The 17489-nt window shown below is 45.7% G+C and overlaps 1 protein-coding gene and 1 long non-coding RNA gene across 7 annotated transcripts; one reads left to right on the top strand and one right to left on the bottom strand.

Annotated features, from left to right (window-relative positions):
• Positions 1 to 303: 303 nt before the first annotated feature.
• Positions 304 to 11285, bottom strand: LOC112837721 (intercellular adhesion molecule 5-like). Of its 6 annotated transcripts, none has more exons than XM_073883291.1 (8): positions 11134 to 11285; positions 7199 to 7274; positions 5388 to 5654; positions 4191 to 4511; positions 3656 to 3934; positions 2855 to 3124; positions 1958 to 2200; positions 304 to 1756 (listed from the first exon to the last, which is right to left on the bottom strand). In XM_073883291.1, the coding sequence occupies exons 2-8, from the start codon at positions 7251 to 7253 to the stop codon at positions 1551 to 1553; spliced, it is 1641 nt and encodes a 546-aa protein (XP_073739392.1). In that variant the 5' UTR covers positions 7254 to 7274; positions 11134 to 11285; the 3' UTR covers positions 304 to 1550. The 6 variants fall into 6 exon arrangements, with proteins under 6 accessions (XP_073739392.1, XP_073739394.1, XP_025746036.1 ...); XM_073883293.1 differs by having other exon boundaries at positions 3656 to 3811; positions 11051 to 11285; XM_025890251.2 differs by having other exon boundaries at positions 11051 to 11285.
• A 412-nt stretch (positions 11286 to 11697) lies between these two features.
• On the top strand, positions 11698 to 16790 carry LOC141370923 (uncharacterized). The gene is made up of 2 exons (XR_012375420.1): positions 11698 to 11911; positions 13096 to 16790. It is a non-coding gene; the product is annotated as an uncharacterized lncRNA (long non-coding RNA).
• The last annotated feature ends 699 nt before the right edge of the window (positions 16791 to 17489 follow it).

Below are 17489 nucleotides of genomic sequence, written 5' to 3' on the forward strand. Positions count from 1 at the left end.
AGACTCAGGTAAGATCTGAAAAGAATGAGGTTTTTTCACTTTGATGCCTGATGCTATATTCTTTCTCTTAGTGTCTACAATTTGGAAGGCTGCAGACCCCTATCTGGAGGTCTCAACTTTAGTTTTAAGGGCAGGTCAAACAGGCTGCTGCCCTGAGCTAACTCACCACCTGCCCTGGGCTAGTTGTTCGTGCTACCGGCTTAACATCCTTTTCTTAGAAACTGTACTCAAAATGCAACCAGGTGGCTTAATAACAGTTTTCCAAAATGACACAGAAGAGAAATACTTTCAGATACCGTAAAATCACTTTTATTTTTTTACTATATACAACATTTCAGTGACGCATACATGACTGATTTGGGAGAAAAGATCTGGTTTTATGACTTCTCAATCTTCTGTACGGGTGAATATATATTTTCCAAAGAACAGAGAAGGAAGCTGAATCATAAGATCTATGGTAAACATTGTCACAGGAGGAGTTGTTCTGAAGCTTAAAGGACAGTTTGCAGACATATGAAAATAAATACTTCTTTATGGAAAGGGAGAGAAAACACTGGAACTCTGTCCTAAGAGCCTGTATAGATTAAAAAATTAGTATGTCAAATGTGAACTCACAGATGATTACTTTATAGTGGATTATGAAAAGGAATTCAGAGATGTTTGGAGCCCATAACCTATGAGGTCAGTTTAATGGAAGAACTCTAATTTCCACTTCAGGGACAGAACATGGGGTTAGGTAAGCTGCTTGTCTGACAATATGGAATTTATGACTTTTACACTCCTCCAAGGCAAACAATAGATGGTTAGTGAGTTGAAGCCTAACTACCCACGGACCCTTAATGGTGTTATCAAATTCAGCTCTGGGAGCCAGCACTCCAGAACCTCAGGTTAGGGGAGCAGGGGAATATGTAGGCAGGAATAAGCTTCTGATTCCTATCTCTTTGGTATTCACTCCCTTTGAAGTCCTGTCTGTGGACTGAGAAACTGGTTTCCACCTAGTCATGAGGAAACCAAGAGAAATGAGTTGCATTTCTGAGATATTTCTATCTCTTTAGTCTGATGTTTGGGAGCAAAGGTAAGGATCTTTTTTGAGTCTAAGAGCGAGTGGACTGATTAAGCACACAGTAAGGAGCAGGAGGCCCTCTCATTAGCTGGACACTGCGAGTGAAATTCTAGTGACTAGAGTGACTTCAGGGGAGCTGAGCTTGTGGATGGATGAGATACAAGGGATGCGGGGGTCTGAAACACCTTTATTTTTTTTTAAGATTTTATTTATTTATTCATGACAGACAGAGAGAGAGAGGCAGAGGGAGAAGCAGGCTCCCAAGGAGCAGGGAGCCCGAAACGGGACTCGATCCCAGGACTCTGGGATCATGACCTGAGCTGAAGGCAGACGCTTAACCATCTGAGCCATCCAAGCGCCCTGAAACACCTGTTTTGTGGGACTGCAGAACACAAAGGGTAATGTCTCCTCCTTTCTCCTCCCCCCCTTTCCTCCCTTAGGAAACCCCAGTAGTAGAGGTTGCCTTCAACCAAATAGCTGTTTCCATTTAACAATTATGTGCATTGCACTTTTCTGCTTGCTGAACAGCAAACTGGCTTTCCTGCTCTTTGTTCTTCTCTTTCTGCCTATAGGGCAATTTCCGCCTCTCTATTTTGCAAGGCCGGTAGTTCAGATACAGTGCTATGGCGGTGACACCCACTCCAAGGGCGACAATGATGACGAAGATGGTGGAGCTGATTCCTTCATCCAGTCCTGCCCAAGCACAGAAGACAGAGTTCAGGAGGGTTACAGGGCAGGGAGAGGCCCTGCCTCCCCCAGCCTACCACACCCACCTCTCAGTTTCACCCTCCCTCTGCCCAGGGGAATTTTTCTTCTTTCCAGGTTTGGATAAGAATCCCAAACTCCTGGGGGATTTCCGTCCTAGGCCTGGCAGCAGGGGAGAGCCACAGTCACCTTGAACGATGACAGCAATGTCTTTGCTGACAGAGCCCAGCTGGTTAGTGGCTGTGCAGCAGTAGGTTCCCGTGTGGTTCTGGGTTGCCTTCTGTGGCACCTCAAGGTGGAAGATCACTCCATTCCAGGTACACACCAAGGCTGGAGTTGGGTTTCCCTTTGGGACGCACGCAAGCATCTGCTCTGCCCCTTTGACCCACGTCTGGTTGCCAGGGCAATCAGATTCCTCTAATCGAGGCTTGTCTGGAAGACAGTCCCCCAGAGAAATGAGTTCAATGTGCCACATTCCTTCCTCACCCAGAGGCTCAGCTCCCCCTCCTCCCCTAATCCAAATACTGTGTCCCTTTGACCCAACAGCTTTCCTTCCTGAGGGAAGGACCACTGTTCCCTGCTTTGGGCCATGTTTGTCTTTCCTTCCCTAGGGGCGAGGAGTCTGAGACACAGCAAAGGCATTCTAATGGATTCAGACTAAATGATCTGGGTTGTCCTATCAATGGTGGCTTCCCCACTTCCCATCTTTGCTTCTCAGTGAGTGAGGAGATGGGTAAGGACGACCCCAGAGATGAGAGATTTTCTACTTTTCAAAATACAGATTCTTACATGGAAATTTCACTCCTCAGCATAAACTCCCAACTATCACTTTCTGTGTCCTCAGCCATCAACCCTCAACTAAGACCATCTGATCACCTTGTATTCTCTTTTCCATTCCCAGTTCCCCCAGCTCACTTTTCTGGGGCTATGGTAAGCTTGGGGAGCTTTAATGTTATTTTCTTCTTTGATTTTTTTATTTTAATGAGAAAAACAATAACTCTAATATTGAAGTTGCTGGCCAAGACCTCTGGAAATGAGACTAATAGTAATCCTTGTTTTGACCAGAAAGTTCAGGCTTCTACTCACATAAGACATGGAGCTGCATTGCAGTGGTTTTGATCAACTGTTGACCCTGAACCTCCATAGAGGCCTCACAGGAGAAATTTCGGCCATTATCTTCCTCCCTGGTGGTAAGTGAAAGCCAAGCAGGCTCCCCAGGGGCAGGGAGGTCTGGGGCTCCCTTCAGCCAAAGAGTAGGGCTGGGTGATGTTAATACATGCCCTGAACAGGTCACATTAATGTCTGTCCCTGCCAGTGGGTATAATTCTTCTATCTCCAGGATTGGTGGAGGGAAGCCTATAAGAAAAGGAAAAAGAGAACCAAACATATTTCTCAAAACTCACAGCCACTTCTGTACTCTTGCTGCTGAAGGTGTGGTATCTAGGCAGACAAGATGGGAAAGACTTTATATACCTTCCTGTCTCTGTGCTGAATGGCAGGAGCAATGAGATTTGGGAATTTGAGAGCTCTTCTTACAACAAATGCAGTGTGCATACATTTGGCTATGCCTCTGTGGCAAGGACAGCAAGATGGCTTTTCATCTTACAGATTTTTCCTCTTTACCTCAAAAGTTGTTCTAGAAACAAGTTGAAGGACCCACAGTCACTCTGTAAGTAGGATGGCCTGGGGTAACAGGGTGAAGGCTGAAGAGAACTACTGTCCCAATACGTGTCTCCAACCTGCCTGCACTCATCAGAGAAAACTCACTTGAGAGTATACCTTGGAAAGGTTAGTAGGGATATTTACTGGCGAATCACCAAGACTTTACTGTGGAAGATTTCAGTGGCAGAGAAACCCCGTGCAGAAGGGAAGAGGCAGGTCACTTACTATAGACATGCACTGGCTCTCTTGTTTTCTCTTCCATTGGACCCAGAGATACAAGGCAAGACAGCTCCTGATCACCAGTCTCCATGGCCTGAACGGTGGCATTGGCCCATGCTGTGTCTCCTTTCCAGGAGACAAAAGGGCTCAGCTCCTGGTCTCCTAGGAACATGTGGAACATGACCTCTCTGGCTGGGAACACCCTAGACAACTCACAGCTCACAGCCTCTGCCATCCCAATCTCCAAAAGTGGGGAGACCCAGATTTTGGGGCTCTGAGAGAATTCTGCCAAGAAATGAAGAAAAGGAAAGAAAGGAGGAAAACCATGAAAAATCATGTGCTATGTAGAACTCCACAATGTAGGAAGGGAGTGTGGCTAAAAGCACTCTGTCCCCCAGGGTAAGTTTAAGGCCCAAGTAGAGGTAGAGCTCAGTTACCCTCTCACCCTCATCTTAAACTTTGTGGGAACTTAGTCCCAAGGGCCAAGGTAAGACACGGAAAATGAGCCTCAGGATCCTTCCACACCTGGGCTCTGACTCACCAAAGATCCGGAGTACCTTGATGGCTGAACTACTGTGAAAGAGCCCTCCACCATATGAACTCAAGTCCAGTTCTGCACGGCATGAGAAATTACACCTGTCATCTGCCCTTTGGGCTTTGACATTGATGGTGACCTCAGCTCTTTGGGAGGCCACAGCCAAGCTCATAAAGTTCCTTCTTTGTAGTTTCTTGTTACCCTGGAGAAGGGTAAGGGTGAGGTTCTCCAGGGGTGCTACACTGGGCACATGGCACTTCACTGTAAAGGCTTCATCCATGGCTACCCATGCAGGCTCCAGCTCCAGGATCACCTGCTCTGGTGGCTCTTTAAGACAAAAAGGTGGGCTTGATGAGAGAAGGCTACTCACCTCTCCAGAAAGAAATGATACAGGACAGGCAACCTGTGATACAAGGGGACTGTTACCCTTGAACCGTCTGATCAGCAGTGTCAGCTTTCTGCCAACCCTGCCCTACATGGAACGAGTCAGTCTTCTGACTCTTCTGCTCATGAAAGGTGGCCAAGAAATATGACTGCTGAGGGGGAGTCCCTTGTGTTGACTGTTGCTGCCATTCTGGAGAACTTTCTCTCTTCCAGAGGTGCTCCAGAGGGACAAGCAGCTTCTGAGGAGCTCCTCAGCATCACACAAAAACTAGTCTACCAAGTCTACCCTCGTCTACCAAGCTTTTACCCCACCGAGGTCACACTCTTATGGCCGTGTCCTTGCCAGTGCTACTTTCCCACCTGTAAGACCTTCCTCACCCATCCCCATCACTTCAAATCCTTACCATTCTGCAGGAGGGAAGCTCAAGAGCCTCCTTTTCCATGGAGACTTCTCCAACTGCCCCGGCCCATAAAGACCCTCCTTTCTCCAAACTCTATTTATTCTAAGAATTTGTGTCAAATAATTTAGCACTAATTGTATACTTTTTTGATCATTTATAAGCTAGCATTATTGGCATATGTCTCCTGTACCTGAACATATGCTCAAGCACAATGTCTGGATGCCCTCTATGGTCTGCTCCTAATTTAAAATCCTACACCAAAGGGAAATAGAAGTAATTGGCCCTAGAATTCCTACAGTGTAACAGAAATCTCTATTAAGGTTCCTAATTCTCTCCCCTAAAAGAAATCTCTAATTTTTCCCTAAATGAGGCCTTGTCCTGTTCCCCTACTCTTCCCTTCCTCCTCAGCCCTACTCACGATACACAGTGATGCCAAGGCTTGTGTCCTTTTGGATCCCTGCACAAGAGAAGAAGCACTGCAGAATAGAATTCTCTGTGACATCCTCCAGGAGAAACTCCTTCCACTGAGGTCCTTTGTCCACCTGGGTTTTCTTTAATAAAGTCTCAATTCCACTGGGTCCGGGGTCTGGACAGGTAGTGCTGCAGTTGACCATTAGAGACTGTCCAAGCTTTACCAGGGCCTGATCTGGCCAAACAGAAACCTCAAATGTCTCTTCAGTAGCCCCTGAAATCATCAACCACATAGGCCAAAGACTTTGGTGAGGAGCACATGACCCAAATAAAATACAAAGCTGATTCTATTTGATGGTTAAAAATAGGAAACCTAGAGGCATCTGGGTGGCTCAGTCATTAAGTGCCTGCCTTTGGCTCAGGTCATAATCCCAGGGTCCTGGGATCGATCGAGCCCCGCATCAGGCTCCCTGCTCAGCGGGAAGCCTGCTTCTCCCTCTCCCACTCCCCCTGCTTGTGTTCCCTCTTTCAATGTCTCTCTCTCTCTCTGCCAAATAAATAAAATCTTAAAAAAAAAAATAGGAAACTTACCCTGAAGAAAAAGTTACAAGGAACTAGACAAGAAAAAGACCCTTAATGAACAAGTTAAAACCCTGATTCCACCACCATTCCCTCCACTCATCATCCTTCTAGGGATCTTGATTTCTCTATTAGTGTCACCTTGGAAACTATGGAGTTCTTAAAACTCATGCCCAGGAAACCATTCTCTTCCTGAGCTTCCAGATGTCTTGGAAGCTCCCAGGATTGGCTGCTGAGGGGCTCTCAAGGGGTTATCAGGCCCTGGAGAAAAGAGCTTTGTTACTTATACCTCAAAGCAGTGTTTCTTTGAAATTATGGTCTAAGGACTGCCTTCACCAGAATCACCTGGGGTTCTTGTAAAACTGCAGATTCTAGCTCCACCTCAGACTGAATGATTAAGAACTTGTGAAAGTGGGACCTGGAAGTAATGCAAGTGAACAGAACGAGCATTCCTGATGACCCATATGCATACCAAATCAGGAGAACCACTAGCCTAAAGGTGACTCCTAGGGTCATTCATTTCCCAGAGAGTTTTCACCTCTTCTTAACGTGAGACTATTCCTTTTTGCTTTGGTACTAAGGCAACAGATGTTTTTGGATGCTTAAGAGTTTAGTCTGTTAGGGAAATCTCAGGTGCAATGAGAGAGACATCAGGTAAATTTTAGATGCCTGACATAGGTGAGAGGCGGTCTTCTGAAAGCTTCCCTACAGGTCCCTTTTAGCTACTCCATGTCCACCATCTGCTTCGTCTCCCAAATACCAGTCCCATCTAGGAATACACAACTCATGAGGCAGTGTTACCTACTAAGGCTCCAGTTCCTTTCTTGCCACCTAGAGAACTTGCTTCTCATAATTGAGCTATGGGCCCTCTCCTATCGAGACGCTGTTGTAGCTTTTCATGACACAGAAGGTGGCAACAATGAAGTAAAAATATTCTCAAGAGTGGAAAAATAAGACGGTCCTGGGGCAGCAGGGAGCCAAGGAGAGAAGGCATATTTCTTAAGGAGAGTTCTAATGGTCTATTATCCTGTCCATCAATTCAGGTTCCACAATTATAAGCCAGAGACACCTACCCATTCTGTGTCCTAATGATCCCAAAATAGGAATCTCTCCCTAGGGTCCAGACAAGTGAATACTCAATTTTTGCCCCACTCAGTACTTCTTATCCTCTTTCTCATTGGCCAGCCATCTGCACCCTGGTACATACTGACTAAAGAAACTATCCCCAAGTAGCCTCACCTGGGAAAGGGATCAAGGCCAGCAGGGCCCAGACACGAAAGAGTAGCATTTCCATCCTTGTGAGAAGGGCCAAAAGCTGGAGAGGAGAAAACAATGCCGGAGAAAGTGATCAAAGAAAAGCAAAAGGATACAGAAAATTATTTCTTTGATATTGTTAAAGGTCAGCCCCTTTCCTAAAACCTTGCATAGTCTAGAGAAATTGTAGCAAGAGTAACGGTGGTGTGGTGTGGGTGTACTAAAAGGACATAAGAAAATAATAGAGGATATTAGATTAAGTAAGACTCTTGTAAAGCTTGTATTGCATTTATCTGTTTACATATTTGCCTCCATCTATTTGAGTCACTAGAAGGCTGTTAGCATGAAAACAAAAAATGAAGTTTAGAGAGATGAGATCAGCCAATGTATATCTAGCACTGTCCAATGGAAAGTGACCCTGAATCTAGAAAACGTGGTCACTAGAGTCCCATTCTCTGATATAAGGGAGAAATGTTTCATCACGGCTCTCTCCTCATGACCTCTATGAAATATCCCTCAAGACAATCCATCTCTTTCTGATCTGCCTCCATGTTCACCAAGCAACCTTTGGATTATTAATTTGGCTAAGTGTAAAGTGTCTACTTCTCTTTTCTCCACCAATCCATACCAAGTTTTTTTCTTTCAAAACCCCATTCAAGCTAATTTCTTCTAAGGAAGTTTCTTGACTAACCCTGTCCCACTTCACAATCCCTTACTTACTACACATGGTACCTCACTTTATGCCAAACATGATTTCTGAAGCTATGTATATTAAAATGCAATTCACTTTAGTGAATTTTTTTTAATGATGAAATTATTACTACTATTACTATGCTAGGAATTCCCTGAGGACAAGAGACTATAATTTATTTATCTTGCATCTCCAGCACCTAGTACAGTGCCTAGCATGTTATGGGTATTCCATTAAATGAATGATTACCCTTTAATCTGTATTTGAATTTTCATGCATTGGGTTTTACACAGGTGTACCTTTATGTGTATGCTGGTCTGAAAGAGGTTGTTTTCTTGGTGGGGGTGTCTTTTTTATAAAAATAACAATATTATGTCAAGTGTTATTTTAAAAATTCCCGGTGCGGGGGAAGTAAAGTGAGAATTAAGTGACTTAATTCAAGCCAGTGTTTAGCCCAGTTCCTGCTAAGATTTCAATAAGTTAGTGATGATGCTGATTGTGTCACTGTTGCTGATGCTGCCAATAATGACAAACAAATTGATCAAGGAGCATCGAGGAGGAAATCGTTACTTCTCTCTGAAGGAGTTGAGAAGGTTTCTTAGAGACACCTCCTTTGAACTGGTTTTCTATTATGACTGGAAGTTTATTAAGGAATGAAGTGATATGGAGAAGAGGTCAGGCCAGACTTAACAGAAAATTCAAGAAGTTCAATATGGGTAGAGGGTAGCTTATAGGGAAAAGAATTGTGGGATAAAGTTAAGAGAAGTGGGTATACAATTAAGTAGGCAAGTAGGAATTTATAGTGTTTAAAGCATAGGGGTGAGATGATCAACTTTATTTTTCAAGATGACAACACTGGCAGTGTGTGGAAAAAAGAAAGATGAAGAGAAGATTGGTGGCCATGAGATCTGTTAGAAGGCTACTGCAGTAATCCAAGGGAGATATGAGAGGACCTGAAGGCAGTGGTGGCTGCAAAATTTCTATACAGAAGATGTTCAGGGGGTCTCAGTCTGGTTGGAAATAGAGGCTAGAGGTTGTGTTTACATAGTACACATATTGGTTTTACTTAAAATGTATCTTACAGATCAATAAAAATAATGTTCTAAATATTTTTTCACATATTTAGAAACTATCAATTATTCATATCTAGTATTTTGAAAGTGGCATGGAAAGGGCGGAGGAAAATGGCATTCCCACTGTTTGAAGGGCATGTATAACATTCATTCAGCTATATAATTTTTTTAAATATCAGTCATATTAACTTGGACACTGTAGAATTCCCATTTATTCTTGTATTTCTTGAAGTAAAGTGCTCTCTTCCTAACACTGTATCCCACTTCAATGACTCTTTCTCAATCACATCTTGTCTAACAGCTTTTAACATTAGTAACCATATACTGTGTTCCAGGCTATGGACCTATGCTGAGTGGTTTACTTTAGTTATCTTATAACAATCCTATGATTATTGCTAGTTTTATAGATGAAGAGATGGAGGTTAAGAGAGGTAAAGTAACTTACCCCAAGTCACACAACTAATTAAGAGGTAAAGCCGGGATTCAAACCCAGACATCTTGGCTACAGGGCAATGCTTACTATTTCACTGCTTTTTTATATTCAGTGAATCTAGATTATCTGTGCTTTGATGGGGTCACAGTGCCACAAATAATACCCCTTAGAGGTTAATCCAAGAGCTCCTTCTATTTTAGTGATCTCTCCTTAGCTTACTCCTGTTGCCTTTCTCTGCAAGCCTAATCTTGCTGTGAATGAATCTCATGATTATATTCTGCTCCCAGAGCCTTAGCTAAAAGACTTCCCATCTTTGATGTCTACAAGCCCAGCTAGTTGGTTTTCCCTTGTGGTTGCCACTAGCATACGCCACATAGATAAAAGAAAATGGGGTGGGGGGATTTGATTTTTTTTGTTTTAATACTCCTACACTGACCATACCTTGTTCTGTGTTGTTTCAAGTGCCCAAGTGCTCCTCCCCCCAACTATACCCACAGCTCTACCATTTCATCCTTGTTTTGACGTGTCATGTTATGATCAAGTGCTGAAACGTGCACTTTTACATTCATTCATTTTCTCAAGAGAGAAAGCATCCCTAAGGGGTGATGATTTTTAAATCTTTTTAAAATTCCTTTGGCTTGCTTGCGCCGTAGATGATATCCCCAAATTCAAGGTTTAAAGTGGCTGAAATCCTAGACCTATAATCAGCCACTAAAGGGTTGCAGGGGAGAGCGCAGGCAGTTGAGGGGAGGGCCACAAACACTGATCTGCTGCTCGGATTGCTCTGGCGCTGTAGCCAACCTGGACTTCCAGTCCAAGTCTGGGGCTCTTCCAGCGTTTCTTGCAGTATCTTACACAGATGTGAGTCCCACCCCACCCTCTGAGCTCTTTTCTCTCGAATTCCCTGGAATTCGCTTCCTGCTCTGGGGACCCCCCCTTTCCCCCCGCCCCGGTTCAGGATACCTTCGCGAGGGGGGCCCAGCACCACCTCCCTGCCTCCCACCCCCAGTGCCCAGGCCGCAGCCCGCTACCCGCGGCCCGTGCTCCCGCTTTCTCGTCTCTCAGGCCGCCGCCCCCTTCCGCCGCTCTCACTCCCTTCTCAGGCCTGCTGGTCTACCAACCCCGCCGGGTCTGTTCGCCCCGGGAGGGCAGGGCGTCGCCAGCTCCCAGGGACGGAAGGACGAAGCAGATACAGTAGTTACGAATATTGGAGGGAGGGCCTGCGGCCGGCGCTCGGGCCCGGCGCGCGAGGCCCGCTCCTGCTCGGAAGCAGCCTCCTGTCTCGCGTGCACACAGTGTGGCTCTCACGCTCTCGGCCCGACAAGCCCGGCAGCCCTTTGAAGGCAGACCATATTGGAAAACATTAAAAACACGGGGGCAGGGGCGCCTGGGTGGCTCAGTCGGTGAAGCGTCTGCCTTCGGCTCAGGTCGTGATCCCGGGGTCCTGGGATCGAGCCCCGCGTCGGGCTCCCTGCTCGGCGGGAAGCCTGCGTCTCCCTTTCTCACTCCCCCTGCTTGTGTTCCCTCTCTCGCTGTCTCTCTCTGTGTCAAATAAATAAATAAAATCTTTAAAAAAAAACAAACACGCGGGGGAAAAAAATACTTCAGCGAGTGCCCCTCAGGGGTTTCCGGGCCGCTACCGTGTGAGAAGGCGAAGCCCGCCACACGAGGCCAGACCTCCGCAGACTTGACGGAAAAGCCGGGAGGAGACACGGGCACGAACCGAAGCACACAAAGCAAGACCTAAATCCTCACTGAGCGCCGCTGCTCGCTGCTCCGGTGACTCCTCGGGTGGCTCGACCGCCTCGCCTTCTCCGCTGCCCCGCCCGCGCCGCTCTCAGAAACCCGGCACGCGCTCAGACCGTTTGGGAGGCACCGCCAGGAGGGGGCGCGCGAGGGAGCGCCTGGCCGGAGGATTTCCTGATCTGCCTAGAAACTCGTGACGTATACGCAGAAACTTAGCAAGGGTTGGCCGGGACAAGTGGGGCGGGCCAGGAAGCTAAAACCACAGGAGGGGTTTGCGGGAAAGATACGGGTAGAGAAGCCTGTATCTTGCTTAGTAGAGAGCGCATGTTTGACCCAAGATAATAGCTACTCGGCGAAACAAAGTGAAAACGAAAGAGAAAGGGTTATTGTAGCAAGTAACGACACTATAAGAAAAACAAAGGGTGGTGCGCCCCTGTGCCTATTTGTCATGTGGTACGGCCTGAACACGTGAGGCGCCGCGCGCGGGAAAGGGCTGCGCGCGCAGGGGTCGCGCCGCTTCTTGGGCGTCGGTTCTCGCTCGCCGAAGAATCTAGCTGGCGTCGCTACGGGTTCTTCCTGGGTTCCACGGGACTTTTTGCCAATATCCGAAAAGACCTTTTTGTGCCCCCTCCCCGTTTCTCCACATACAAATAATATTCTTGAGTGAACGAGCGTTTCCTTCGTCACTTCCTACCAAACGTGCCTGCGCTCTCGCTCCCGCGCCCAGGAGCTATGAATAAGCCATAAAAATGGGGGTGAGTAAATCCTCTGTTGCATCTCTCCACCCGAGCCCCTTTTCCTCCGCTTTTATGTCAAACGTCTTCTGAGGCTCGTTTCTCAAGAACACTCTCCTGCGTCCAAATTGGGGCATTCCCAGGGGCGTCCTGCGGTGTCCTTGGCTCTCCCTCAGTCCTTGTCCGACCGTGAGCCATGGGCTGAGTTCCTTGGTGCAGTGAACTTTGAGGATTTGGGAGTTTGGTTTCCGGGGACCAATTACTACGTGCAGTCCCTGTCTCATTTACTTACCTCCTTTGAGGGAGGCACTACTATTAAGTCCATTTTATGAATGAAGCCTTATTTCTTTGATATTATGAGTGAGCGGCTTCTTGTCCAAGAAGGGCAGCTGCCTTTCGTGTGCCCTAGTTGTACCAATGCTTTGCCTCCATCCATACTGACAGTTTGAGGGAGGATGTCACGAGAAATAGAAGCTTTGGGGCCAGACAAACCTGTCTATGAATTCCTCTTCGATGTCTTTCTAGCTTTGGGACTATGGGGAAATTACATAACTTCTAGTTCCTCTTCTGTCAAAAGGAATGACATTTGGTTTATGTATATGAAAGTGCCTACCATTGTTTTTGACACTAAATAGGTGTTCAATAAATGGTAGTCTGTTTTCCTTTTGCACTCCCACCCTAAAACGGTCAGGGTTTATTCAAGGCTAGTTTGTAAGACCTATCATAGTCACTCCTTCAAGCTACCCTCATTTCTTTTTTATGGCTTTGAATGGGTTTTGCTCATTCGTGTTAAATATTTCTGCAAAGTGCTACCAAGTCAACATCATAATCACCCCTTGCTAGAAACCAGTCTCTGCCCTTATACTTAGCAGGATTTTTTTCAGCTGCTTATTTCTCTAAGGTACTTTTGAATGTTGTATTCTATTTTGTCATATGCTTACATTTTTATTGTCCTTTCCCCAATTCCTCAATGGCATTATCAACCTTAACTTTCATTTCTTCAATTAAAATCTTAAATTTTAACATTTCAAGGCTGTTAATATAATCCCATCTAATAAAAATAGGTGTATTGTATAAAAATAGTTCTTAAAAAATTATAGTACTTTTATAAATTGGTCCATAGTGAATTGAATTTTGGCAAGTGGGCTTGCTCCAATTGACCCATTTCTTTTTTTAAAAAAACATTTTATTTATTTCTTTGACAGAGACAAAGCGAGAGAAGGAACACAAGCAGGGGGAGTGGGAGAGGAAGAAGCAGGCTTCCCACTGAGCAGGGAGCCCGATGCGGGGCTCGATCCCAGGACCCTGGGATCATGACCTGAGCCGAAGGCAGACGCTTAACGACTGAGCCACCCAGGTGCCCCAACCCATTTCTTTATGTGAATGGTACTTTCCTAGGGAAGTAGAGAAATCATTCCTTCAAATGGATAATTGCTTTGGCCTGGGTGGTCATGGTTGTGGGAATGGGTTATAGAAGCAGTAGGTTTGAACCTGACAAAAATGGGAAACCACAGCTAGAGGAATGTCCTCTTCTGAAGTGGCATTTCCCTTTTGACTATTTTCTTTGTTTCTGGGCTCCCCAAATCTGCTGCTTCCCTGATCCCTCAAGACTCTTTTCTCCCTTACCTGTTTGTTATTCCTGGGGCTGTCAATGCCTGGCTCATGGGCACATTGTTTATGGAAGCTACATGGTTTTTAGGGTCAGTGCAGTCTTCACCAGAATTAGAAGAACAGAAAATTAAGGGTTAAAATCAGGAGTTAGTATTAAGTGAATCAACCTTGGCCAGCCCATCAGAGTCAAGGTGAGGATAAGATCTGGGCTAAGAAGTAAACAAAGAAAAATCCAAGAATCCAGGTGGAAGGTCACAAATCAATAAAGTTTAAGAAAGCAAGAACATAAAGCTTGAGAAAGATTTGGGTGCCAAAGCTAACTGTTACAGCTAAGCTGGTTTTAACCTTCTGCCCTGATGGGTTAAGTCCTAATCAGGACTGACTTGGAACAGAGTTCTGGCATGGGGAAGCGGAGGTAACTTTTATCAGAGCTATTTCCTGAGCAGGCATTGTTTCTGTACTGTCCTTGTCCTCCTAGAGTTCACATTGGAGGGGTGTGTGAATAGAGACAGAGCCCTAAACAAAAGCCACAGCACAATATGATGATTACTCTTACAGAAATTTAGACTGAGTATTATGGAAAGCAGAAAACAACAAATTGATGATGGCAGTTGGAAGGTCGGGATAGAAAGTCATGGAAAATTCCAGAGGCAGTGACATTTGAGTTGGCCTTGAAGAATAACAGACACTTGCTTAGCAGGGAACTGGGGAGGAGCACTTACTCTTTTAATCAATATGAATTGAGTACTTAACTTTGTGCCAGAACTATTGTTCTAGGTAGTGGGGGCACAGCAGCAAACAAAGCTCCAGCCTTGAAGGAGCTTACATTCTAGTGATGTCATAGGCAGAAGAATCACAGCATGGAAGAGCTTGGTGTGTCCAGGGAAGGGTGAGTTCAGTTGGGATGTTGGTGGAAAATAAAGCTGGAGAGGCCGGAGCAGGACAGAGTAAGAGCCACTTACACAGGCTGAAAAGTTTAGAGGCAGATTCTTCTGCAAGCCCTTGCCTTTTCAACGTTTCAGAGCTGTGGAAACCTTTCCACCAAAGACTCTTGCAAGGTCACTTAATATATAAAACAATAAAAGCAGCACTCCTTGTTGAAGCAGGGATGAGAGGTGGGGGAGGGTGGGAGAGGATCTCTCAGTGCTTGCCTCCCTTCTCACGCTCAGGTCATCACAACAGCTCTGAGAAACCCGAAGGACCCCAGTGGGTTTAAAGCCCAATGCTGAACGTAATGGAGGGCACACAAATATAGGAAAATGGAGAGATGTGATCAGATTTGCTGCCTTGGGACAAAATTGCCAAGGAGGATAGGGTAGGATGGCTTATAAGCAGAGAAACTAGTTGGGTGGATTATGGAAGAGATGCTGACGACCTGACCTATGGTGGATAGGATAGATCCAAAAAAGATTTAGGAGGTAAAACCAACAGAACTTGAAGACTAAGACTGAAGGGGAACAAGAGTCAGAGGAGTGAAAGATGATTTCAAGACCACAGAATGGAGGTCCTTAAGGCTTTCTCTGTTCTATTCACCTCTTTGATTGCAGGTGTCCCTGGGCATCTGGTTGGGTCACTCCATCTTTGGCTTTCATCTGCTTACAAGACCGGTTTGAAATGTCTCAGCAAAGCAGGGTTGGCCCTTCACCATGTCCTCATGCCCTAAGTCAGGATAGATACAGGAGAGAAGACTGAGAGGAAGGACAATGGAGACCTTGATTTTGGACAGATGGGTAGAAATGACCTATGGAGCATCCAGCAGTGAATTGGAAATATGGATCTGAACCTTAGGAGAGAGGTGGTAATTGGAGTTAGAGATATAGGCTCATCAGAAAATAGACAGTAATTGATGGGATGGGAATAGATGAGTATGCCTGGGTAGGTCACATATACAGAAAAGAGCTAAAGATAGAACCCCAGAGGACAAGCACATTTATGGACCCAGTGGAGACGCTTGCCTTATCTTTCCTCTGTCTTAGTGGCCTTTTTTTCAGTTATACTGGTGGATCTGAGTCCAAATTCAGGAGCCAGGAGGTCACCTCTGAGAGGGTCTGGGAAATGACCAGGGAGAAGACTCAGACCACAGTGCCACCCAGGTCTCTGAATGCACTATAACCCTCTACCTTGCATGGGGAGAGAACAACTGGTAGAATCATGCCCTAGACCTTGGCTCCAGAGATTTCAGGAGGGTCACCTGGGCTGTAGACCTGAAGCTCACCTCTTGAATCCTGGTATCTACTCCCACTACTAGAAAACATTCTTAAGGTTACCTGCTAGACTGTGTTGACTATGAAAATATGTGTATTGAGAACTGTGACTATGTTATGCACATAGAGAAGGAGCTTCCATACACTTGACGATCTAGCAAAATCGATTCTGATTCTCTTCACCCTGTACTGTTTCATGCCTTTGAGCCTTATTCTGTTTTCTTTGCCTAACTTGTGCGTAGCCTTTTTTGCATACCATCCTCCAAGAAGTCTTCACTAATCCCTTTCCTTCGTTAAAGGCCCCTCCTCTGTTTCCCCATGGTACCTTATGAATACCTTCTATCTTAGTACTTGTCGCATGGAGAAATGGTCTGTTTCTGCATTGATCTTTACTAGAAGATGTCAGAGACTGGCACATAGAAGCTGCTCAATAAGTGCTTCTCAGATGGAGACTACAACAGCTGCTGCTTTGCCATCCAGGCTTTCCGCTGCTCTGACGGGGCAGTGCCCTAGGCCTGCCTCACCACCACATCCGTTTGGAAGTCGGATGCGTTGCCGCTTGGGGTTCCACCTACGACAGGCTCCTGGTACAGCTCCAGCAGTGCTGCCATTGTGGTAAATGTTTCCCACCAGGACCTGACTATCCACATTGCTTCTTCTGAAATTCCAACCTTCTGAGGGCCATCACAGTGAGAAGTGATCCTTTGCTGGCCTGCTCTAGGGGAAGGCCTTTCTCCTAGGAACTCCTTAGGAGCTATTTTTGCCCACCACATAGCTGGGTGAAGAAGCATAGAGCCCACACTGGGAATTGTCTTTTTGGCTCAGGTTTATTAAATACTTTCAAAATACTTTAATAGGGGCATCTGGGTGGCTCAGTCAGTTAAGCGGCTGCCTTCGGCTCAGGTCATGATCTCAGGGTCCTGGGATCGAGCCCCTTATCTGGCTCCCTGCTCAGCAGGGAGCCTGCTTCTCACTCTCCCTCTGCCTGCCGCTCTGCCTACTTGTGCTCTCGACCTCTCTGTCAAATAAATAAAACCTTTAAAAATAAAATAAAGTACTTTAATAAATTAAATACTTTAGTTCCATTAAGTCTCTGAGTGTCTGTAGATGCAACAGGGTCAGAGGTTATAGTAAAGTCCCTCTTCTGAGACCAAAGAACATTTCAGAGTGAAATTCTGAAAAGTGGTCAGTGAGTAGAGTAAATATCAAGGGAAGAAAAGAGGAAGAAAAAAAGGCATTCCAAGTCAAGGGAATAATGGCATGGGAATGCTGCCTCCATGACTGCAAGTCCTGGATTTGGCTATAGCATTAGGTCCTATGAGGGTGGCAGTAGGAATGGGATGGGAATGGATGAGTATGCCTGGGTAGGTCACATATACAGAAAAGAGCTAAAGATAGAACCCCAGAGGACATCTCTTTCGATTCTTGAGCATTAACTCAGTGTTCTCTTTTACAAGGTCTTGAATTGCCCCTAGTGATATATCAAATCCCATTTGCCTATTGTGTGACCACCAGTGGTATACCCTTCAAATCAAAATGCTCCAGAAAACCTTTCTTTTTTTTTTTTAAGATTTTATTTATTTTATTTTTGAGGGGAGGAGGGGCAGAGGCAGAGGGAGAGAGAGAATCTCAAGCAGACTCCCCACTGAGTGCAGAGCCCCATGCGGAGCTCGACCCCACAACCCTGAAATCATGACCTGAGCAGAAACCAAGAGTCAGAGGCTCAACCAACTGAGCCACCCAGGCTCCCCTCTAGGAGAGCTTTCTAATTAATCAGGTTCTGC

Source organism: Callorhinus ursinus, unplaced genomic scaffold, assembly GCF_003265705.2.
Source record: "Callorhinus ursinus isolate GAN/ISIS: 27379988/994484 unplaced genomic scaffold, GSC_fseal_2.0 scaffold50, whole genome shotgun sequence".
Classification (NCBI taxonomy): Eukaryota; Metazoa; Chordata; class Mammalia; order Carnivora; family Otariidae; genus Callorhinus; species Callorhinus ursinus.

Coding starts and splice junctions, on each gene's coding strand:
- LOC112837721 (XM_073883291.1), bottom strand. CDS start 7,253: ATGGAAATGCTACTCTTTCGTGTCTGGGCCCTGCTGGCCTTGATCCCT. Junction 5,655..7,198: donor GGCCTTGATCCCTTTCCCAG/GTGAGGCTACTT, acceptor TGATGATTTCAG/GGGCTACTGAAGAGACATTT. Junction 2,201..2,854: donor AATGCAGCTCCATGTCTTAT/GTGAGTAGAAGC, acceptor ACTGTCTTCCAG/ACAAGCCTCGATTAGAGGAA.